Genomic DNA, 24,895 nt, shown 5'->3' with positions numbered 1-24,895 from the left:
AAAACAAACTTTCCTGATAGTTGCATAGGAGACTGAACTACCCTGCTGTAATTAACCTGGGTGGCTCAGTGATAGCATTCCACTAGGATAACTCATTTTGCTAAAAAGTGTATGCAAGTCATATGATTTGCAATAAACAATCCGTGTGCGTGTGTGTGTGTGTGTGTAAGCCAAATTACAATGAGAAAAAGCGAGTTTTACCTTCATACATATCAGAGACGCAGGACAGATATAACAATCACATCAACTTTCCTTTCCAGGATCCAGCACAATCCACCTCCGCACTGATCGGGTTAATCTAATTGAGGAATATTTGGAGGCCATTTGATATGCATTCGTTAGAACAGGGGGACAAATAAGAATGATTAACCACAAAACTTTTGAAAAGGAAATAATTTCAACACATTAAAAAGGCACATCTGCACAAAGACCCACTACTCTAGTGTATGTGCAGAATTATCGTCAAATAGGAAGCCCGCGCTATATTAAACGGGCAATTAGACATTACTCAGAAAGATACAGGTTCCAGTGATATTTCGTAGGAAAGGCAAAATACGGAGGATTTTTAGACGTGTCATATGCATAGCTAATATCCTGAATAGAAAACATCCCTTTTCCCTACCACCAACAATAACTTTTTGCAATAATTAAACTGAGATTAATAATTGAGTGGTTTTGGAATTAGGTATAATGTAATGTAAACTCCTTTCAAAAATATATTTTTCTTGCCTGTTTGTGCTGCAGAATTTGTATTTTTCCATATACTTTTATGTCCTGTTCCTTTGCTAAGGTAATAAAATACGCACGAGATTTATGTGGAAAATCCGCAAAAAAGCTTCGAATTTTTAACCGAATATTCTCATCAACGAAAGCACTGAAATAAATGTGTAAAAAATGACAGATTAAAGCAATTATCCCTTGGCAAAGCCAATGAAGGAAATGTTCCACCTAATTAGAAAGACGAGCGAAAGACAAGAAAACAGGACGTCTCCAAAGCAGACCCATTTCTAACCAAAAGTTGTCCTTCCCTGATTAAGATGTGCTATAGGCGACACAAGAGACTCACAACAAACCCCCTTTTCGGTATTAAGGCTGGAGATAACCTGGTGCCTAAAGAGGCAGTTGAACTGATTCAGAGGAACTGAGGGCCTGATTGAAAAAAAGTTCCACCGATTATATTTGTGTGGAAAAGCTCACGTCTTGCAGAGCTCTAAAGTATAATCAAGGCGCAGGCTTATACTTGAAGGGTGTTAATTCTCATACGGGAACCTACTTTCTCCTAAACCGTTTCTTGCCTACTGAATGAGAGCCTCCCAATTGAAGTAAAATGATCCTTATGTCTAATATCAAGCACAGTCACAAAGCGACTGGCCATTTATGCTGCCACTTTAGACAAAGATATTTAGTTATTCCCGGGTAGCAAGTGCACTTTTGCATTTTTAAGCAGGAACAAGCAGAGTACAAACATATTTACAAGTGCAATTATTAAATAGTTATTTGATGCTTTAAAGTCACTAGGTTAACTGCACCTTTTGCTGCAATTTTCTTAATATTCAGATAATCCCTTTATTAAATTAGTTCCCAATCCTTTGAGCCAGTACGTTAAAATTCATAGAAGGTTTTTCGTTGCCTTCAGGAGAGACACTGATATGTGTGATTTGTAGTTACTGTAAAAGTTGGAAGATTCCTTCAAAGTCTTGGCTTTGTCTGAGTCACATTAACTATTAGAGATATATATGTATTAATATGAATGGACTCTACATTTACTTAAAACTCGACTGGGAAAAATATCACAAAATTCAGGGAACCAAACCTTCATTGGCAGGATGATGGACCAGATGACCAAATAGGTCTTTTCCATCCCTAACTTCCTTGATTCATAAATAACCTTAGAAACCATCTTTAAAGCGGTGCCATAGGAAGCCTCTGACACTGCTCCTACTAGAAAATGACAAATGACATTTTGTTTTAAGATATTTTTCAACAATCTATCACCTATTATTACTTTACATATTTGCAAGCAAGCTTCCATCTCTCTTCAAAGTAAAAGCTAGGCAAAACGATCTGATGATTTAATGTACAGGAACCAGACGCTGACTGTGGCGTTGCATTTGAAGACTTATTATGATATATGCTATAGAGAAACCTCCTCCGCAACGTTGTTAAAATGTAGGTGCTGTTCACTGCTTTTCTACCAGACAATCTTTTGGGCATCTCTAGGACCCTTGGTATTGTGCAATGCCCAGTGTTGGAAACGGTGCCTCAGATATGAACGATAGCTCCTCAAACTATTCTAGGAGAGATTTCTCCCTTCAATGTTTCTTTAAACTCGAACTTAGTGGGGAAGTGGGGGGGGGGGGGGGGACCGAGGGGAAATAAATCCCTTTGTTCCATAATGTTAAACTCTCTCTAGCCATCCCTCACAAAGGCTGAGGCTATAATGTTAGGCGTCGGAATAGAATTGCAAATCATTTCTCTTTAACTCAGCAAATTTGTCTTTACAAATCACATGAAATTCCCCACCCATAATGCTGCCACCCCAGAAGAATAAAATAAAATTACTTGTGCTCACGGGGTCTTTCAAAAAATACATAAAAAATCCTGACAAGTAAAACTTAAAGGTGTTTACCTTGTCATCAGCATGTAAGCTAATTATCTTGGGCAAGATGTAGGCTTCTATTGTCTTGTTGCTTTAGTGCCTATGCCCCGCCTCTGGTGGCAGCCTAAAACCTGGCGTCTGGCTAAAACAAACGAAAGGCAGCCCTGAGCCTCCACTCAATCCAATTAAGGCGGACTTCGTCCACTCGGTTACGTGTACATCCAACAAGATCGGCGTTAAGGCAACACCAGAATATTTGGCAAAAAAGATTGGCCTCCCCTTCCCCCTTTTTTTTCCAGCCGCCGAATCATGTCGATGAGCCCAAAGCATACGACTCCTTTCTCAGTGTCTGACATCTTGAGTCCTTTGGAGGAAAGCTACAAGAAAGTGGGCATGGAGGGTAGCAACTTGGGGGCTCCCTTGGCAGCCTACAGGCAGTCTCAGGTTTCTCAGCCAGCAATGCAGCAGCACCCCATGGGCCACAACGGGACAGTGACTGCTGCCTACCATATGACAGCGGCAGGCGTCCCCCAACTCTCCCATACCACTATGGGGGGCTACTGCAACGGCAACCTAGGCAACATGGGCGAGCTTCCACCTTACCAGGAGACCATGCGGAACAGTGCTTCAGCCACAGGATGGTACGGGGCCAACCCGGACCCCCGTTTCTCTACAAGTAAGTGAGCCTCGTAGCCAGCGGGGAAAACTTTACGCATAGCTCTGGGAAGAAGCCTTTCCAATGAGCGACTTGGAGAAACCATGTCGGTTGCGGTACAGTGCGGGTTTTGGAGCGGGGTGGGGGTGGGGGCGAAAGACAAGGGGGGAAAGTGGCTTGAAGTCGAAACCAGGTCAGCTCAAAGAGCTGGATCGCGGCAGGGCTGTCTAGGATTGATAACGATCGGTATGTTTTTCCCCCGGCTTCCCAGGCTCCTGTCTTGTTTTAGCTTTTTCTCGGTATCCCCTGTCTCTCGCTTTCCATTTCACCCCCGGCTTGTGGGTTGCTTCGCTGAGACGGAAGGTGTTGTCTGGTCCCAGTGAGCCAGCGCTCCATTGCCGAAGGAGAACCGATGGGGAAAATGCCCCACGATGGGAGCGATTTCACTGTAGGCGAGGAAACATTTGGGTGGCTGTGTCCTGGGGGTGGGGGTCCCTCTCCCCAACCCTCCTGCAATAAACAACCGTGCAGATAAGGGCGACAGAGAACGGAAACGCGGCAAACATTGTCATCAGGGCAAGGGACTCGTTTAAATAAATTCAGACACCTTCCAACCTAAATTCAGAATAATTCGCAACTAAATGGGCACATCAAGCTACTTATTGACCTGTCGTGTCTCAGCCCCCCACATGCCTGCTTAACACAGAAGGTGGTGGAAGGGGGAACTCACGTGTATTCCTTTAATACGGCTATACGGAGCGAGATGTTTCCTTCTTTTGGACAGTGGTTTGAAAGGGGTGTGAGACCCGTTTAAAGATGGAAACTTGCACTAGCTATTGTATGTTCCTAGCACTGCTTTTGTTTCGTTCTCTTCGCTATGTTCCAGCTCTCGGATAGTCCGTGTTTGCACATACTCAGTTATTGGTGAAGGTTTTGCTCCGTATGACCCCTAAGTGTTTGGAATAGCACGGGGGGGGGGGGGGGGAAGAAGCGTAAATCGTTATCAAACTGTTTCCCCGCTAGTGACACAGCGTGCGGCGGTCTACAGCCCTGCCTGGCTCGGCGGTGGGCTACTACCAGTGCAACCGGCTTAGGTGGGTTGGAATAGATTTTGACTGGGAAGGTGATTATTAATCGGGGAGAGGATCTTGGCTTTGGAGTCAATAGTCGAGAAGCGTGTCTCGCCCAGGCAGTCCCGTGCCGCTAACCGTGTCCTTTAAAATGTGTGATCTTCTTGATTTTAGTATCCCGCTTTATGGGGCCGTCTTCTGGAATGAACATGGGCGGCATGGGAAGCTTGAGCTCGCTGGGAGACGTTAGCAAGAGCATGGCACCTCTCCAGAGCACTCCACGCAGGAAACGCAGGGTCCTTTTCTCCCAGGCCCAGGTTTACGAGCTGGAGAGACGTTTCAAGCAGCAGAAATACCTCTCGGCTCCGGAGAGAGAGCATTTAGCCAGCATGATCCATCTCACCCCGACTCAGGTCAAAATCTGGTTTCAGAACCACCGCTACAAGATGAAACGCCAGGCCAAAGACAAAGCCGCGCAGCAGCAGATGCAACAGGACAACGGCTCTTGCCCACAGCAGCAGTCTCCCAGGAGGGTGGCGGTGCCCGTGCTTGTAAAGGACGGCAAGCCCTGCCAAGCCGGCTCCAACACACCGACGGCAGCTCTCCAGGCCCATCAGCAGCAGGCAGCGGCAGCAATCACAGTGGCTACCAATGGCAACGGCCTTGGACAGCATCAGAACCACCAGCCAAACAGTGCAGGGCAGTCTCCAGACCTGGGACAGCACTCAGCCAGCCCTTCGTCTCTCCAGAGCCAGGTCTCCAGTTTGTCCCACTTAAACTCTTCTAGTTCTGACTATGGCACCGCCATGTCTTGCTCTACCTTGCTCTACGGTAGGACCTGGTGAAAGGATTTTTTTTTTTTTTTTTAAAGAAAGCTCTGATGCGCCCAGTCACACAAATCTCTGTCTTGGTCAAACTATTTTTTTTATTTTTATTTTTTAACGAGCGGTTCTTTGAGGAACCCCTAACAGAGAGAGATAGAGAGTGACTTTTAGGTTGTTAAATGAGTATTTAATAAAAAAAATAAATAAATCATGGAGCAGTTGCAGGATGGAGCCCATGAGTGGTCATGGTCTGAAGGCTTGGATTTCAAATGTACACTTTGCCAGCGAATAGACCTTGCATGTAAATATAGAGATTTTCGGAGGGGAGGGGTAGGCTTCCGCCCCCCCCCCCACAAAAACATTAGTGTCACCCAGAGAAAAGGAAAGGCCCCCTTTCTACTCCCCCAGCCCAGCCGCCAGGGCTCGCGGATGGAGATATTGATTCGTCACAGCTTGGCATTTTTTTCTTCCCTTACTTTTGATGTGAACCTGTAGCTGTATAATGCTGTCAAAAGTTGGACTAAACCCATAGTTTTTAGTAACCTGTATATTTTGTTGTAAAGAAAAAAAATACAATCAACCAAATCAAACCAAAACACACACCCGACCTTTTTTATGGACATTGAACGTGTAAATCCTTTGGCAGTTTGTTATTTCCGCACATGTCCTCTTTCTGTTGTAAACTTATGTAGATATTTGGCTTAAATATAGTTCCTAAGAAGCTTCTAATAAATTATACACATTACAAATATTCTTTTTATTATTATTATTATTTCCCTTTGCTTTCCCCGGTAGGTCTCTCTCCCCACACCCGAAAACAAATGGGGATGCTAATAAACACTGACACTAAAAGCAAAAAGGCCCAAACCTTGCTTCCATTGAAGTAAATGGGGAGTTCGGCCCATTGGTTTCAATGGGAAGCAGGATCAGGCCCATGGTCTGGAGAAGTGATAAGCAAATATACGTGATAACTATATTCCTGCTTTATCTAATGAAGGAATCGAGTCCGAATTGATTAGCCAGATATCAGGGTAGGGAGCCCACAGCAGATAGTTATTCACAGAGAAAGGAAAGTATTCCAGAAGTAGTCACTGAAATTCCAAAAGGCATTTAGGAGAAGTTAAATGTCTGAGGGTATTAGAAACAAACTAATGAGGAACCCACTGACAGGCTAGCAAATGCAACCGTTTTAAGGCGTGTCCAGTTTTAATAACTTGTACAAAGATCATTTCTACCAGGTTTTATTATGTACTTGTATTTTAAGGAAAGTACAGTCACCTTATTTATAATCAAAATAAAATGATAGTTTATTGTGTCCGGCGTGTAGTTTGAATTAACTTTCTTTATAAAAATGTATTTCATTATATAAACACACAGGCGCAAACGCATCACTTCAGTTTGTCCTGCAGCTTTCATTCTTACAAAACAGGCAGGGGAACTACTTTGCTGCGGACGCATTTCGTTTTAACGCAGATTGCTTCTGCTTTGGGGACTGGACTAGGCTGTAAAGAAACAGGTGAAGAGGGGAGGTATGTGTGTAGCTGAGAAACAAACGTGCATGTGTTAGTGATGTACACACTATAGGGATTCAAGAGAGGTACGTGTTAACTTCGGTGTAAATAGACAAAGTAGATATTGTGAAATAGTTTTAACTGGACAATCAACAAACACATTAAATTCACAAGCTTTCTGGCCCAACAGGATCCCTTTTGTGAGTATAATTGAAAATCCAAAGTGCCCAGTGTTAACCTATCCCATCAAGGACCCCAGACCCTAATTTCCTCCAAATCTACTGCTTAGTTGTAATTTTCCCTCCGATTTTTAAATTAAAACGCTGAAATACATCTCACAATTCAAAGATCTCTGAAATCCTGAAGAATCACGAACCCAGTGCCTGTTATTTGAGAGGGAGCGAGAAAGGAGTTAGCGAGAAAGAGAGTGGAAACAAACAAACAAATCTACAGTTTTTGTAGCAGCGCCGGAGGGCTTTATCATCTTAGTTACCCTAGTGTTACTCAGGGAGCTTGGATAAGAAAAAGGAAATAGAGTAAAAAGATTATCTGATCCTTCTGTTAAACTGGAGGACATCACGTGTGTCAGCGGGAATATCAAGCCCCTCCATTTTTATAGTATTCCGTAGGTTGATAGAGGAAGATTATCAAATGGGATAGAACATATTTTAACGTTACTTTTTTCTCTATTAAGAATATTTATTTCAAATTTATAACTATAGGTCAAAGCTAGCATTCAGAGAGCCCAAACAGAGTGTTCGGTGCTGTCATTTAAAATAGAACTCCACGGGGAAAATTGGTTGGAATTTCTTTGAAGTGTTAAACTTCTGTTCTTAGGTCCTGGTCCAAGGGAGAGACCTGTGCTTGTTTAATGCTATACATTTTTTAGTAGGTCTAGTTCCTCTCTCCCAATTTTAAGATACACACGAAAGGTGTGAAATGTTATGCTTAAATCGACAGTTCCCCTTTCTTGGGATTTATTTTAGAATCCTTCCAAAAACTGGTAATTTTCAAACTCGGGGGGAACTAGGAATAATTGGAAAATCCGAGAACTATTTTCATGGAACGGAGAAATAAAGTTGGCATGTTTAGTGTGGAACCAGCTAGCGACTTAACATAATAGACTTTGGGCAATAAATGAATTTTATTGTATCTAGACAACCTCATAAACACATATTTGGTGGTGGGTGTAATTACTGTAATGGATTATTATGTACACTGGCTTATCTTTCTTAAACTAAATTTAGTTTCGATTAAATAAACTCGTTTCCACTTTGTCTGATGTCGGCTTAGTTTAAAGTCTGTTTACTTGTTCCTCAGAAAGGTGAATTCATCTCTTTATAAAGCACTAGAGACCAAGCAAACACAATTCAAACTGTATTTACATATCAATCAGGAGAAATGCAAACAAACTGCCTCTTTAACAAATTTATAGAGGTTTTTTTTTATGACACCGTATTATTAGCCTTTTATCATAGACTTCTTTGTACAGCCAGTTACGTCTTCCATTACGATCAAGATATTCCAATGCCTTTTAAAAACATTTTAATCTAAAATTTCCCTTGAGCAGACTCGCGGGAATTTACCCACTGTATAGCTTTCCTAAATTAAAATATATGCTACTATGTAAACCCTTGCCTCTTCCCGTGCCACTGATTTTCAGTCGCTTGTTAATCAATGCAGAGCTCGAATAATGGGACGTTAAAAAGGCGGGGGAGGGGGGGGGGAGGAGAGCTAGAACAGTGATTAAAATCTTTGAAATGCTGGAAGAGAAATACATTTCCAAATGTCTCCGATCGCATATAGAAATCAGACCCCGGGCACCATATAGATATTTTGTAGTTAAAGAGATCTAATAAAGAATGGCTGTTTCCTCCATCCGCTCCCCCCTGGCACTGCCTATAGATGTACGAGATTTGCTGAGGGCATTTTTTTCCCTGCTGTAAATAGGAGTTCATGCTTGAGTGCCATGAAGTGTGTGGATGTAGTGGCACAGAAGGCTGGAGAAAAAAAAATATCAGGGCTTCGCCATATTTGCCGTTCGGTATGAACACGTTTTTGTTTCAAACCAACGTCCTTTTATCACCAGTAGCTGAGGAGTCTCGGAAAGAAATACAATCAGAAGGATCGCCAATCTTGGGGTCTGAGCCAAGATGATATTTCTGTTCCCTGCAGTCAGAATAAGAAGCAGTGCAGGGATGATTATTATACACACGAGAAAACCAATCGGGATGCTAATCTAGATGTGTATTGCCGGCATTTTAGTTCAAAAGGCAGTTCAGTATCCTAATACAGTTAGTTGTTTAAAGTGCAGGTCCCAAACAATGTAATCTGAGACAGTTCTAAAATGACACCAAGGGAAGTTGCCATAGAAAAAAGTATATTAGCAGTTTTATTGCAGACAGCGGGTAAAAGGGCCTCTCTGGGGAGTGAGCTCTATTCTAACTACTCATGGCGACTGCTTTTACAAAGGGAACTTGGAGGTAAACACTGAATGGCTCCTGAAGAATTTCAATCCTTTCATGGCAATGTTTGGCGCAAAGTTGACACTATCTTTCTATCTGACCAGCTGCTCCTCTTATGATTCCCATCGAAACTGCCCCCTCCCCTAACAAGTAAATGGTAATATTGTATATATGTATCAAATGGGTACAAAGATAGAAATATTGTCTTCTATGGCAAATTGATGATTAACACGAAATGAGAGCTGGTTGTTTCTGGCTGCAAGCACATTAGGGAACAGGTAAGGTCAAAGCTTTATATATTATGTCTTTTTCTCTAAGGTTTCTGCTCAGTTTCGGATAAAGAAAGTGAGTAAGATGTGTTGTCATAAAATTAAATTAAAATAATGTTAATGCTTAAAGTAACTGAGCATGCAGAAAACTGCTTCGAAAACCTAAAATGGAAAAAGTTAGTTGTGAGATTCAAGCTTAGATTTAAAGGTTCGGGTTTTTTAAAAAAACGTGATCATTTTTATAATAATAGCAAAGATATGAAAACAAGTTTTATGAGTATGACTTCATTGACCTGAGTTGCCATATATAAGCTTCTCTAAAGTAGTATGTTTAATTTTAAAAAATATTTACAATGTAATTAGCAATATTTAAGCCGTTTTAATACTTACGTCCATATCTCACATTAACAACAAGATGTGAAAATGATTAATATACTTTTTAAAAATATTTGATAAACACACTGGGGCTATTCATGTGATTTTTAATCCATGTGTGGGTTGCATCTCCCTAGCAAATGAATTTACATAATGATCTTGCTACACTTAAAAGTTTTCTTGTATTCGATTGATCAGAACTGCTAATATCTTTCCATACATTGCTTTATCATTGCAATGGTTCTGTAAAGTGTTTCTCGGGAAGCACTTAATTGATTAGATATTCAGAAAATGTCTATATAAGAGATTAAGACAACATAAAGCGGCAAAGAATCCTGTGGCACCTTATAGACTAACAGACTATTGGAGCATGAGCTTTCGTGGGTGAATACCCACTTCGTCGGATGCACGTCGACTTGTATTCACCCAGGAAAGCTCATGCTCCAATACATCTGTTAGCCAAAAAGGTGCCACAGGACTCTTTGCCGCTTTTACAGATCCAGATTAACGCGGCTACCCCGCTGATATAAGACAACATAGTTTCAATTCAGAAAACTAAAGAAAGAGTGAGATCTAGTGGCCTTTTTCTTTGAGAAAGTGAATTTTCCCAAAGCATCCAAACATGCGCACACCTGGGAACTTTGAAGGAACAAACTTTTCTGTTTCATATTAAAGGTGCAGCTGAAGTGGCTGAGTTCATTTCAGTTTGTTAGTGACCTAATAATGTAACTCCAGGACGCCGCTCTTTTGGAGTTTCTCTCGGTGCTTTTGTTTGGCAAACTTTTTTTGTTTCTCAGAAGCACTTATAAATAATATATTTTTGGCTCCATTTTTGTTTTGATCATTTACTCCCAACATGCCGATTTCTTAAGATATTTATTAGTGTTATTAAACGAGAATACAATCAATCAAGATAGTAATACAATATAGCCATCTTAGCTCTCTCCTCTTTCTGCATCAGTTTATCTTATTGAAAGAAAGAAAGAAAGAAAGAAAAAAGACTATTTAACATGGACATTCAAAAAATATATATATACTAGGCACAACCCATATCGATGCTGCTCTGACAAGCTGATTTATCTGTGGACTACTCAGAACCCAAGCAGGCTCAGTTGAAGAATATGTTACATTGAAACAAAACTGAATCGTTAAGTGGAGGTGGGGTTTTGTTTTTGTTTCCGTTTTTACTCCTCTTCCCCCCAACATATATTGCTAATTATTTAAACTATCTGTTAAAATTATTTCGTCATTTCTAGCTTCTAAGAACATTTTTATATTTTTAAAAGGGTTATGCTTAAAACACTTCAACACTGGGTGTGTGTTTAGAAAAAATTGACTCCATTTCTCCTGACAGGTAATCTTTTTCTGAGGGTTATCTCCCAAATAAAAACAAAATGGAGCATAAAATGAAAGGTTTCAGAGTAGCAGCCGTGTTAGTCTGTATCCGCAAAAAGAAAAGGAGGACTTGTGGCACCTTAGAGACTAACAGATTTATTTGAGCATAAGCTTTCGTTGAAGTGAGCTGTAGCTCAGGAAAGCTTATGTCCAAATAAATTTGTTAGTCTCTAAGGTGCCACAAGTCCTTCTTTACTTTTTTCATAAAATAAAAGGCCTTCAAGATCAGCTAAAACATGGTATGCCAAAGTTTTCTATATGTTTTTAAAATATATCCCTCAGTATGTAATAGAGGGCCTGATTTTGCTCCCATTTAAACCCAGGGGAATTTTGTAATTTACTTCAGTGGAAGTAGGATCCGGTTAAAAATGATCATTTATAATTTCACTAAAGTGAGAAATAATTCTTCTGAAAGAGTCTCTGCTCATTTAATGTAGTGATCAGGCAGATTTCAGGAGTAGTGGGTGGTAACAATTTTCAATGAAGTTCAATTTGTTGTGATCTACGCGCAGCCTTAAAATAAATAACAAAGGAGTTTTGTAGGTAGGGTGCTTCGCTCGTTAATTTAATTTGTTTGTTTATTTGTTTAATTATTTATGGAGTACGGAAAAAAGCCCGATTCTAGACTGGATTGTTGCAGGTACTACAATGGAAAATCCCAAAGTATAAATTGAGAGCTTCTTTTACTGCTTATCATATATGGCTAAATGGTCATGTGGGGGGTGGGGGAGGAGGGGAGAGAAAGAGATTAAAAACACCAAGCTAATCATTTGTTTTACTCAAATGCAAATGCTAACCCTAAATCCAATTAATAATTTCTTCTAATTGTGATGCTTTGTATTATTTATGGCTAATAGCATGGTATCATATTTAAGTATGCTTATGGCTAACGTAATCAAAAGTATATGGCCAACATATACAACAATTGCTTAGTACTGAAGTTATAGAGAGAAAGGTTTACGAAGAACACCGCTCATTAACTGAACAGACTTTCCCTTTCCTAGCTAGTGTGCTAAAACAAGAAGGAAGTGATACACCAGAATGAACACACCAGCTGTGCCTCCTAAAAAACCGAGCGTGAATTATTCTGTTGAAGCAATGTGGGCAGGTTACAACTACCCCAGCACGGTCGCCTGTTAAACGTTAATAGCTGACAAATGTTTCGATTTGCATACTTTTTCATGGGACTAAAATGTGCTCATGTACACTGATAACAATACAGCCCTACCTAAATCCCGCTGGCTTGCCTCACGGAAGTAATCCAATTTAACTCAGTGGGATTAGGTGCGTGAGTAAAACCAGCACAACCTGGCCCGTTTCTAGCTATTTTAATTCTAGCCAGACAGCGAATAAGACGCAAAGGTCCTACCAGGATTTTGCTACGTGCGCTTTATCTTATAACTGCTTGTTTACGCCCTGCCGTGTATTTCTGTCCTTTAAAAGAAAACCACCCTTTAAAAATGAATATGCTTGAGATTGTTGTCAAAAATTAGGACCTAGGCGTGGCCTCTATCGCTTCATATCAGAACGTGAATAATGTTATATTTATAGTATAGTTACCTATGTGTGTGATACAAAGCGTCTTGTTTCTGAATTTGTGTGGGTGGGGGTGGGTGTGTGTTAAAATATCTCTCACATGCACAAGGCATTTAGATGACTGTGAATTGAATACTTTCTGCCAGTTCCAGCTATTTTCAATCTTTTAATCATTCTGTATTTTAATTGGTTATTCTTTGGAAAATACAACTTGTCTGAAAGCTGCCACCGCGTATCACTGGAGGGATCCTTCCAATGGAAACCATCGTCAATATTCAGTGTGTGAGCCATGGCTCATTCTCTCACACACACGCGTGTGTGTGTTGTCCTGGAATAATGTAGAGTAACGCAGGTGGAGAAGCAGAACCCAGGCGCTGAAAATCTGGGCACCGCATTGTGTGTGTGTGGAGTTTAGGGGAAGGGATGACAGAATAGTGTGTGTTTGCGAGTTTGTTTGGGGGAGGAGGACTGGGGCGGAGGTGGTGGGGTGCGGGAGCTATCGTGGTGGAGTCCGCATTTGTGTGGCCGTTGTGCGGTCGGGGTGCAGCCTGAGTGTTTGTGATGGCGCTGGGGACGTTAGGGGTGGTAGTGGAACTGGTGTGTTGCGGCAGAGGAGTGCGGTGGTAGCCGAAGGCGTGATGAGTGTGTGTCGGTGTTGGGGAGGTTGGGGCTGGTGCTGGATGGGTGGCGGTGTTGGGGAGGGGGCTAGGGTTGAGAAGGGCAGTTGAAGGGGTGTATGAGTTGGTAGTGGGGGAGGAGGGTTGGGGGTATTTGTGTGACAGCATACCGCCCTTGTACAATAACCACGCAATTATCTAGCTGAAACATTCTCAAATGGCAAAAAGTTGCAAAATAGATCGACCTCCCTGAGATGAGAAGGAGCTGGATACAGAGGTCTGCAGCCATCATCCCTTTTTCAATACATTTTAAACAAGAGGATCTAGTGAGTGATTCCGATTCAATACACATAATCAGTTTGGAAGTCCTATTTCCATTTGAAAACAGGCCTATTTGCAATCATGAGAGCCGGACATGCTGAAAGATACAGAATGCATTCAGAGTAGATGGTAGGTGATAGAATCTGTAGACAAGCACTAAATATTTTCTCCCAGTTTTCAGACCTTTTACATTATACTTTAATCATGATGTATTTTTAATCTAATATTCCTTTTGAAAATATGACTTAATTGCTTTAGAAAGCAAAGCTCTGACCCACAGCGAGACTCCCTGGTGGAAAAAAAAAAGGGGGGGGGGGAGATACAAGAAAGAACGGTGATTGAAAAAGCATGTTGATTGTCCTACTAGTCTCTTAGGGTTAACAGTCATTTAATCAAGAGTATGCTGGGTAAATGATTTTTGTGGAAAATGCTAACTTGTTTTTAAAGTAAGGACTGGATGAAGAACATTTGCACAGGGCTATAAATAGAAGCTACTATACACACATGTAAAAGTATAAAGGACACATCGTGCTGAAACTAGACTGATACAGATAGGAAGTTTTCTTCAGAAACAAAATCTTCTGAAACACTCAGTTCCAGTAGCTAAGTGTTCTTGCAGTGAATTTCAGGGCCTGAATAAGTGCACAGGATCCAACTGTTGGAAATAGCTGAGATGCAGTTGCCAGAGAGAGGTCATTATTGTATTTGTTCCAAGCCTCTGAAAACAAACTCATACACCTTACAGTTGTATGCTACAAGGTGAAAAGTTTTGCAATTTAAAGCAATATGTTTTGTTTCTTAACAAAAACATTTTTTTTGTCCTGAAAGTAAAAACCAGACAGACATAACACCCTAATATGGCATCACTGATTCCATGGCATATTACAATCCACAGCCCCTCCAGGCAGACACATCCCACCACCACCACTTCTTAAGAGAGTCATCTTACAAGCCTGATAATATTTTCAGTTCTGCATTCTGTAAAGCTTTTTTTTCTCACTATTCAAGTGCCAGAAGATAAGAGGCCTACAGGACCTCAGTAATCATCGTAATTTATGACGGGAGTGGTGATGGGAGTTGAGGATTGTCTGCATATAACCAATAGAAAATTAAACACTTTCATAATTGAAAAGATATAACACCTTATTTTTTCTGGGTTCTTTTTTGGCAGGGGGGCACTGAATAAAATCTACTGTAGTCAGCTATCTTGTCTCTGAATTGAGTTGATCATAGTCCTTAACTATTCCTGCAATAAGTTTTATGGGAGACACTTGCTAATTGCAGCTAAAATACAGTACTAAGTTCTGGACTCAGCACCCCTTTCTTCAAACTCCCACCCTCTTTGACATACACACAATTTTATTCTCCACCACTAGGAAGTGAAAAATCAGCCCTGAACATGTAACCTGCTAAGAAGCTGATTTAGTGTGGAAAAGGTAAATACTGTTATTACCTACTTTCAAAATATTACACACAAATTTCACTTGATGACGGATGGGTTTACATAGTTGCTAAACACAGAATCCAGTCATCTTCAACAATTATTGGTTTTATCTTTTGCTATCACCTCTGTTTCCTGTCAAAGCCAGAGCAGTGATAAATACATGGACCGATGCAATAAAAACAAGAGTGCTGTATTCAGATGCTTTTGCATTTCCCTCTGATACTAAATTTAAACCATCTATGAAGAATAAGTAGAGAAAAGGGATTCAAGCGTGGACAGGAGGGACAGCTTCACAAATTGCTATTGGAGTTAATTCAGTTGCCTTTTCACTTCTCACACTCTACACACCAAAAGCTAATGTATTATCTTTAGAAACATTTCTCCTCTGTTTTTACTCCAACCTACAAAAACACATTTCTGACATTAGTTGTATTTTAAGTGCATTATTTTAAAGTCTCATCATCGTAGCAGATGCTGTAAATGTGAGCAAATGTTTTCATTTTAGCCACTGAAGAGAAGTAAGCGTCACTCAAATATTATTTCATACTTTTCCATTCCAACCTGCAGAGAGTAAGCTTCCTAATTAGGACCAGATCCTGCATTTTTCACTCAGGCCAAATGCGCATTGAAATGAATGGGTGGAGGCTCCATAAAACTGAATTTGTTGTTCTTGATACCCTGCAGGCTATGAATCATTTTATTGAAATACCCCATATGAAGTATTAGCATGACGAACATCTTCTTTATTCCAGGAGTCTAGACTTTTAGCCATTGATTCATAATGATACCTAACATTCTCTTCTAAATTCAGACAAATGTACAATGTAATTGGAGGGAGGCTACCTCAGGGCAGGGTCAGCTTTGCAGTTTATGGATAAACTTACTCTCCTTGTTATTGTGGATGCAGGAAACCAAGGGCCAAATTGTGTTCCCAGTGTATTTAAATCAGCTAGTTCTAAATTACGTAGAGTTTAACTCTGAAGAACTATCCAAAGTCACAATTAAGAACATTTCCAGGATTTCCAAATACAAATGAAAAGGAATTTGAGCGGAGAACTTCCTACAGCAACTGGAAGGAATGTTTACAACAAAAAGCCTTTCATACGTCAGTAGCTCTGGGTGTTATTTGTATAAAGTCATTACAATAAGAAAAGTAGCAGGCTGGAGGTGTGAGCACAAATGAGAACGTGCAGCAGCAGCAAAATGCAGTAAAAGTACATGTGCCTGGGCAAGTCAGGTGCCATTTGCCAGCTTTGCGCACACAGTTGGGACGACACCATTTCATTTTTTAATTAATTTTTTAGTTACGGAGTTTTTTTCCACAGGAACCAGATGAAACTTACATGATATAAATTCGTAAGAGCAATTTGTACACCTCAAAATAGGGGCTGGTACCTCATCTATTCGCCCCAACTGCTACCGAGGAAAAAAGAAAAAGAAAAGAAAAGCCACCATTCTGCTCAGGAAATGTATAAGTTTATGGTCCAGATCCAGCTCCTTTTTATTCTCGGGAGTTGTCCCATGGAAATCCAAAGGGTTACTCAAATGAGTAAAGGGAGCAGAATTTGGCTCTAATTATTTCTTGTAAAAGTCATACGTTTTCTGTTTTGTTGCTTTTCCTTTAGGGTTCCTTGTACATTTTTATGGCACATTTTCAAATCAATCACATCCCCAAATCGAAGAATAGTTAGGAAAAGGAAATTGACACTGACCCGAGTTGCCTTCATATACCAATTCCTAGACAGTTGTTCATTTATTATTACGGTTATGGAGCAATTTTAGCTGAATATTGTTCAAAGCCAAATTTTAAATTAGGTACTGAAAAGTGGGTTCTTATCAAAACGGTCAGACTTAGCTTTCAGAGACAACACCTACCATGTGTAACATGCACTATTCCACACTTATTTATTTAAACACATATAGCGCATCAATTCCCTTTATGAATATTATACTTTGTTCTATATATCCACGGGCAATCCATCAACAAATGAATATTACTAACTAATTTATAAAAATGACACTGATTTTTCTTTGGGAGTAATATAAGACCCGATCCTGCAGTCCTTGCATAGGCAACAATCCCAGTTAATCCAAAGGGAGTGTTGCTTATGCACTGCAGGACTGGTATCTCATTTACTTACATACTAGATTTGATCGTGGTTTATTGAGAGTCATTGTTAGCCAAAGGAATACATAAAGGTCTTCCAAAAGAAAAGCACTGAACTTTTAAAATACTAACTAGAAAGCTGAACAAGCAAAACAAAACAAAAACAGAAAATATCCCTCCATGATCATACAGATTTTCTGGAAACAAGGTTAAAACATATAGTATATTGATAAATGATTATATTTGTGTGTGAGCTTATTTGCATGGTTTAAACATGCCATAGTGAGTCAGATACAATCAATATGAGATTTGCCAGATGATAATAAGTAATTCTCTAAAGAGAGAAAGTGAGAGCACTAAGAATCTATTTAATTAGAAATAAAAGTTTTCAAGTGAAAGGATATGGAACAAGATTTTGTTGTTGTTGGTATAGGTCTTTTAGTCATACACAGCTGATCCACTTTATTCAGCTAGACTTTGGACTTATTTTAAAAATCCACTCCTGTGATGCTTTTCAGATATTATTCTGGGTATTAATCAAAATACCAATTTAGCGATGATTTTCTCCAGGTTTTTCGACTCCAATGAATTCCTGTTGTATTGGTAATGTCCATGATCTCTGGATCTGGATGTCTTTTTAAAAGAAAATGTTCTTTTTAAACCCCTTCCGTATTTCTCTATCCTATGAAACATTTTTTTTTTACTTTTGTTTTCAATGTATTTAAGAACGATGAAAACAATAATTCCTTTGTCCAATGATTACAAACTAAAATATCAAAGCATGTTTAGGAATAAAATGAGTAGATAATTGATAGGTTTTGTTAAATATTTCACACGAACATTTTTATACCTTTTATATGTACTTGTCCTTAACCTTTAAAAGCAACTGCTGTAAATACAAGATCTGTACTTTCTCTAATAGATTTTACTAGGAGCTGGTGACAGAGAACTGATTTCTTTTCTATTAGGGTTTAGCACATCTTTGTTGAAGGCCTGTAGAATGACCAAGGATTAGATTTGCATCTCTTAGACTCCCTGTGTGGTCTTTGTAAGAAGCTTGTAACTGTTAAAAATGACTTGTTAGGAAGCGTGTGGGCTCTCATCTCTTTGCTTTTGACAGAATGATTGTGAAATTCAGATTGGTCCTATAGGCTTTAGCCTGCAGATTCCACCTGAACCTTAAGCAATTAGAGCCTAATCTCAATGCAATCATATTTGAGTTAGGATTTGTTGCACTTTGTTTACTTCAATTAAAAAGCTACAGAATATTTTTGAGCATTTTAAAAGTGATAGGCATTACAGAATTTTTTAAACCTTGAATTTGATAATCATTGCCCCTTTATTCGACTCTTTACACTCAAACCACTTGTCGACTTGTGTGTGCAGAATTTAATAGGAAAACACAGGGTAAAAAAACAAGGCGAAGTAACAATACGACCCATCGGGGGAATGTACTTTGTATTTTCACCATTTCTAAACTAAGCATTCAAACTTCAGTTCAATACTGCATCTTATATTACTATAACCAAAAGTATCTGATACAAACCTAAGAAGGAAAATCTCAGGGCAAATATACGTGTTCGATACTTCTATTCTTAGGGAGGCAAAACAGCATAAGGATTGGGTCCATGATTTGTTTTTGTTAAAATTATTATTTGCTGAAGTTTATGATTGATTTGTAAGAGACACGCAGAAAATTCTGTTATGCTAACACATTTGTTCCCCTGGTTGTTTACAGCTATTGCCTGAGAAATGATGGGACAGTTTACCTTCCTAAAGTTAGATATGAGTTTAAATACCATAGTTCTTGTGACTTATTGTAACAAACAAACCCACAAACCATGGCACTGGTTTGTGATTGTCCAATTCTTTTTTATTTAGGGCTAGAAAAAGCGTGTGGGTGTGTCGGAAGGGGAGGGCTGCTGCAAAATGACACTTGTGAGTATTTTTTTACCCTGGTGACAATTTCTTTGTGTTTGGGTTCTGGTTTTGCACCACTAGCCTGTCAATGGTGCTTTTTAATAATAATCATGATTATAATTACAGTTTTTAAATAGCCTCTGCTCCTAACATTAACATAGCCCTTAAACTGAAGCGGTTCCTATTCTCTTGATCAAGTCTAGATTATTTCAGAAACCCTTTACCAGTTACTACTCTGAATACAAAAGGGATCCCCCAAAGATTTGTTACTCCTCTTAAATACTGCAATCCTTCCCTTGACTCACTGGGATTGTTTTCTGTTAGGGTCATTTGCCCCATAGCAAAGGGGCTTTGGGCCCAATCCTGCTCCCACTTAAGCCGGTGGTAAAACTCCCATTGATTTGAAGCGTCCTTTGACGTTAATGCAAGTTTCCTGCATCACAATTGGCCTAACACCCATTATCAGCACAGCCGGCCCCCAACCCTCTCCCTCATTTTAATAGACTTCCCTCACTCTCTTCCCACCTCTCTGGGCAAGGTGTCCCTTGATGGTGGCAGGAACCTGTCACACCTGGAGCTTCCCAGAATAACTGGCAGGCAGCAATTTCAGTGCTCCAGTTCTGCACACCATCGCTTCAGTTCCCCAGTGTAGTCTACAATAAATGACAATAACGTGTGCAGCACTGAGACCCATTAAACTGTTCTTAGCAGAACATTTCAGCCTGGGCTCCAGTGCTGGGGACAAGATGATAGGACTTAAAAGCTGCTAACTATTAGATTTGCAATCACTCTCCTGACCCAGGAGTGTGGGACCGAGCCCTATGGTGGGAAATCAAAGGACCCCACATCTTGCTCATCAACTTTGCTGCCTAGGCCTCCCACTGTTGGTCTGATAAAGTCCTTTCCGGTGTGTGCTGAGAATTCCAGCTCTGCCGCTTTGAAGCCGGTGAGCGCGATATTCCCTTGGCGATTGTTCATTCTTCGCCGAAATCATAACCTGGAGCCAGGCTTGCCAGATTATTTGTAATAGATTTATTCTTTCATTTATTTCCTGCACCTGGAATGACCCTCAGTTTGTATTTTTCCTCTTTGGTTCATAAACACAGACACAATTTCCCTTTAATGAGGGAGCTTCACCCTGACTCACCCTGATATCTCTGCAGGATAAACTCCTCTGCAGCCTTCTCAGATAATAATGTGTGTGTAGATCATTTACTCCACAATGTCTATCAGACAGGAAAATAAAATAGTACGACCCAAGCATATTCTTTGCTGAAAATGGGGTGCCCCAAATCTACTCATTTTGATGCCAAGAAAACTGTTCTTATTTAAATAGTAGAAAATGCAGGGAAATGTCATCTCTTTCTGTGATCTCGAAAGAACAGACAGTTTTTCTTGCCTGTAAATGATATTTCTCAGCTGAAAGCAGCTCAGTCCACAGCTTAATGAGTTTCATGCCAGGCTTCAATAGGCATGAGTGAGCAATGGAATGGAGGGATCTCTTGGGGTGCGAATGCAAGCATCTTCCAGTGCCTGTAGCCCCCTTCCCTTCCCAGCCTCACCAGCAGCTGCCATAGTACTTTAGATGGAATATTCACAGATTGCAAAATAAAGGAACAACTGAAGAGAAGGCAAAGATAGCAAAGCAAAAGTTCTACAGTGACAAAGGGAAATGGAAACTTATGGCACTGCAAGTTAATAACAGGAAGATTAAATCCAGTGGCAGGACAAGTGTTAACCAAAAGACTACAGCCTGCTAGATAATGTTAATGACACAATATTTTCCAACAAATTTTGCATTATTTTTTAAATAACATATTAGATTTCTCCCCTATTATTTGCCCAGCTTTACAAGAGACATAATACAAAGAAGGATACTTTGCATAGTTGGGACGGTTGCAACAAGAAGGGTATCAAGCACAAATCAATAGCACAATAGCCTGTGTGTGTGGTGGGCAGGTCGGGTGGGGGGGAGTTTAAAGTGGTCAAAGCTTATGTCATTACAGGTTAAAAAAAAAAAAGTCTGTTCTCCAGGGACCCTGTTCAACTTCCATTAGAGTTAAAGGGCAGTGGATCAGGCCCCATGCAAGTTCAGTCCACAGTTTACTTTGATCTTTATAGCAGTCTCTCATCCACAGAGAGGGATTATTTTTTTCAAATATAATAATGCTGAACAATAGCCCTACTGTGAAATGTGTGGGTTACCTCATCATTATGTAAGGAGGGTAATAAGTCAAGTTAATTTGGACAACCAGTGAGCAGAAGGAGGACACTTTTATCTGTGGATAGTCACGCACAATCTGCACACCAGGGCTTCAGGCACAAGGCGTGACACTTGTCCTTTCTGACCAGAATTTTTGTTGTTGTTGCTACCACCTTTGGAATGGAGAGGGAGGTAACGTGGTACAAAACCCCAAAGACTATGTGATGAAAAATATGTCCATCGAAGAAGGGTGAGGATGGGATTTTAAAAAAATGCTCAGATTTGGCCTAACTCTGTTTCCATTGGAGTCAATGATGAAACTCACGTTGGCTCCAACAGGAGCAGAGCTAGGCCACCTCAAGTGTATTTGAAAATCCCTCCCTGAATGTCTGAGTACTAGGTGTAGAATTTCAGGATTAATCAGGGATGTGAACAGCTCTATTCCTGGCAGACACTGCTGTGTCACTCATAGAAGTTTTACCCCACACTCTAGACAGTACTTCATGCTGCTTAATATGATTTACCTTTCCTTTGAGGCAAGAGGCCCTAGGATTATGAAACAGCTTTCAGCCTAGTAATATAGAAACAGATCTGCCAAGTCTACTGCTTTTCCCAGTAGACTACTGCTTTTTTGTCTAATGTGAAATGTCACCAATCTATTGCTTTTACTAGTGCTGGGTTTATAGACTCAGTGCAGGGCATTTCACATGAAATAGAGAATGATTTGTTTGTATTAAGCAACAGCCCTGGAACTAAAGTGTTTCAAAGTTATCTTCTGCTTCTCTGATTTCTATAATAATTTATCGAAGCTAAATCCAGATGCCCAAAACTTTCTCACAAGACATACATGTCAGAGGCATCACACACTTTTGCTGTACAAATTATGGAAATACATTTTTTAAATCTTTGACTTCCTAATGTACAGCCTTAAGATGTCATTACCAGTTGTTCTAAGCCCACCAATAGAGAGCTTTAGAAATTGTTTTATATTTCTACATTTACTTTTGATGTTAATCTAGTTTAAGTGAGCACTAAGTTAGGGTTAATGTTAACATGACCCAATTCTCCCACCCTCTTAGGATATGTCAGTATGAAAAAAGCATGAGGATGAGACTGGAAAATTTCATGGAAATGCATGCAGATCTCTCTCCATGCCTGGATTTTGTTATCATAAAACTTTAGAAGTGGGAAGGTACATGCTTCTAATGGGTTTTGCCTGAATTTATGAACATATATGCAATCACAGTCTATCCTTTTTTGCTACAGAATGTTGGCAGGCGTGCAGAAGCCTGGATTCAGACATGAGGCAAGGGCTCCTTGTTCTCCCTTGTTAGTTCAGGTAGGTTACACGTGTTGTCTGCCTGGACTAGGACTGACTTCCCTGAGAGAACTCCCCTGGGGGTAAACAGGGCTCTTTATCTGGCTTTTAGTTTTAGAAGGATGGGTTGGAGCTTTGACTCTGGCTAGGATAATTTCTCCTAAACTCTGTGGCATGCTGTACGAATGCCACAACCAGAGAGATTTGTATCTGTGGTCAACATCACCCACTGAAGACTAGATAGAGAAGCTCCATTTAGTCTGTTTGAGTACCACAGTTAATATAACAAGCAGAGCAATGTCCAGTGGATTCTATTTTATCATGAACATATGCCAGGTTCAGAAGAGCACTGCCTTGAGACAGGACACCAGGACACCAGAAAGACAAGCAGCTTCAAATACACCGGAAAATAGTGCTGAAGACTTTGGATCTCCTCTACAGCTTTTTTTCCACTTTGGCTGCCCTTTCTTCAGACAGGAAAGTGCTGCCCAGCTCATTCTGGAAGATAAATCCCAGGTGGATTAGTTTCTGTGTCAGTACAAGAGAACTTTTGGCGGAATTCACACTAGTCCTAGGGATGGGAGTACTGTAATACTAAGATGCTATCAGGGTATTCAGAACATTTTTTCTCCAGATTAGCTAGTTGTTAAAACTGCAAAAAACTGCTAGCTCTTGCTTTGAAAGATGGGCCACAGTAAAAGACATCAGCTTCAAAACCTATAGTGCAGATGACAGATCAGAGGGAACAGCAGGGTATTACAAATGAAGGTTTCTGAGACAAAAATGCAGGTACTATAGGTGCTGCAGAAGAAGCATGGGAGTGATGGAAATGTGCATCTTGGCAAGTTTATAAGAATATTTATCCCCAGGGCCATGGCTAGTCTTAATTAATAGGTCATACAGAAAATGCAAGGTCAGATCAGACCAGTGGCCCATATAGTCCAGTATCCTTCTCTCTGACAATGGTTACTACCTGTTGCTTCAAGGGAAGGTGCAAGAAACCCCACAGTTGACAATTATGGAATAATTTGCCTAGAGGGGAAATCTTTATCCATATGTATGTCGAGTACTTTTTTGAATTCCACTGAGTTCCTGGCCTCAGTGATATCTTGTGGTAATCAGTTGTTCAGCTTCAAGGTGCATATCACCTCTCAGCCCACTTTCAGTAATTGGCAGCATACAGTAAGGGTATGTCTACTCTGCAATTAAACATCTGCGCTGGTCTGTGTTCGCTGACTTGGGCTCACAGGGCTCAGGCTACAGGGCTGTTTAGTTGCAGTGTACATGTTTGGGCTTGGGCCGGAGCCCTGGCATTGGGATCTTCCGCTCTCCATGCAATTATACAAAAATAAGATTGTATGTGAGAATCTTAAATGAAAAGTCATTGCCTCAAGCCTCATTATCAGCGTTATGGAAAACCTGAGTTAGCTTTTTGGGATTTCAATAAATTATTCATACACTCAAGGACAAAATATACCCCTGACAATCTCATTGACTTGACTGTAAATCAGGTAGAATTTGGCCCTCAAACTGTAATGGTTCTTGAAAGTTATGAAAAGAAGGGATGAGTGGAGTCCACTCTGCTTAGAAAATCTTCTGTGATAAAACCATGACTACGCTATGTTTCCTTTGTGCTGCTCCAGTGGCACAAAAACGACTTATAGGGGCTCTAAACACAGGAAATTCCTGAATGGAAAGCTGGCATAGTCAGAGCACATTCCATTCTAGCAATCCTCCCTGTGGTAATGGTGCTGGTGGCTGTTACAAGCAAGTGCAATTTACAGCTGCCCTGGGCGTGCTCTAAATTGTCCCTTGACTGAACTGGCCCTAGCAGCCCCAAGGATTAGGGGATAAAAAGTGCTGGAAAACCACCTTTGTGCCATCCTCTCAAGTACAATGAGCAATGCTGTGGTGCACCTGATAGTCCAGCAGTCCATATCCAATCCCTTCACAACTATAATCAGTATCTTCTTCTAACCCTACAGTATGCATTTTCAATCATTCAGATTTTCATCAGGATTATACAAATATTCTAGGTAGTGTATGCATATCTTGGAGGAATATAAAAATGCAAAGAATGCACCCAAATCCAGAGATGAGCAACACAAATGATTAAAGGTCTAGAAAACATGACCTATGAGGGAAGATTGAAAAAATTGGGTTTGTTTAGTCTGGAAAAGAGAAGACTGAGGGGGGACATGATAACAGTTTTCAAGTACATAAAAGGTTATTACAAGGAGGAGGGAGAAAAATTGTTCTTCTTAAC

The 24,895-nt window shown here is 40.3% G+C and overlaps 1 protein-coding gene and 1 long non-coding RNA gene across 4 annotated transcripts in view; one reads left to right on the top strand and one right to left on the bottom strand.

Moving 5' to 3' along the window:
• The window catches only part of LOC125638898 (uncharacterized), a 37,889-nt gene extending 35,130 nt beyond the window's left edge, over positions 1-2,759 (bottom strand). For all 3 annotated transcript variants that reach the window (XR_007357313.2, XR_007357314.2, XR_007357312.2), the window contains exon 1: positions 2,630-2,759. This is a non-coding gene — a long non-coding RNA (uncharacterized LOC125638898). The remainder of the gene's footprint in view (positions 1-2,629) is intronic.
• Positions 2,760-2,908: 149 nt separating this feature from the next.
• Positions 2,909-7,931, top strand: NKX2-1 (NK2 homeobox 1). Its single transcript, XM_048855186.2, has 2 exons — positions 2,909-3,275; positions 4,499-7,931. Exons 1-2 carry the CDS (start codon positions 2,909-2,911, stop codon positions 5,167-5,169), a joined length of 1,038 nt encoding a protein of 345 aa, XP_048711143.1. The 3' UTR covers positions 5,170-7,931.
• Positions 7,932-24,895: the final 16,964 nt, after the last annotated feature.

The sequence above is a fragment of the Caretta caretta genome, chromosome 6 (genome assembly GCF_965140235.1).
Source record: "Caretta caretta isolate rCarCar2 chromosome 6, rCarCar1.hap1, whole genome shotgun sequence".
Lineage (NCBI taxonomy): Eukaryota > Metazoa > Chordata > Testudines > Cheloniidae > Caretta > Caretta caretta.
This window is presented reverse-complemented; position numbering and strand designations above follow the sequence as displayed.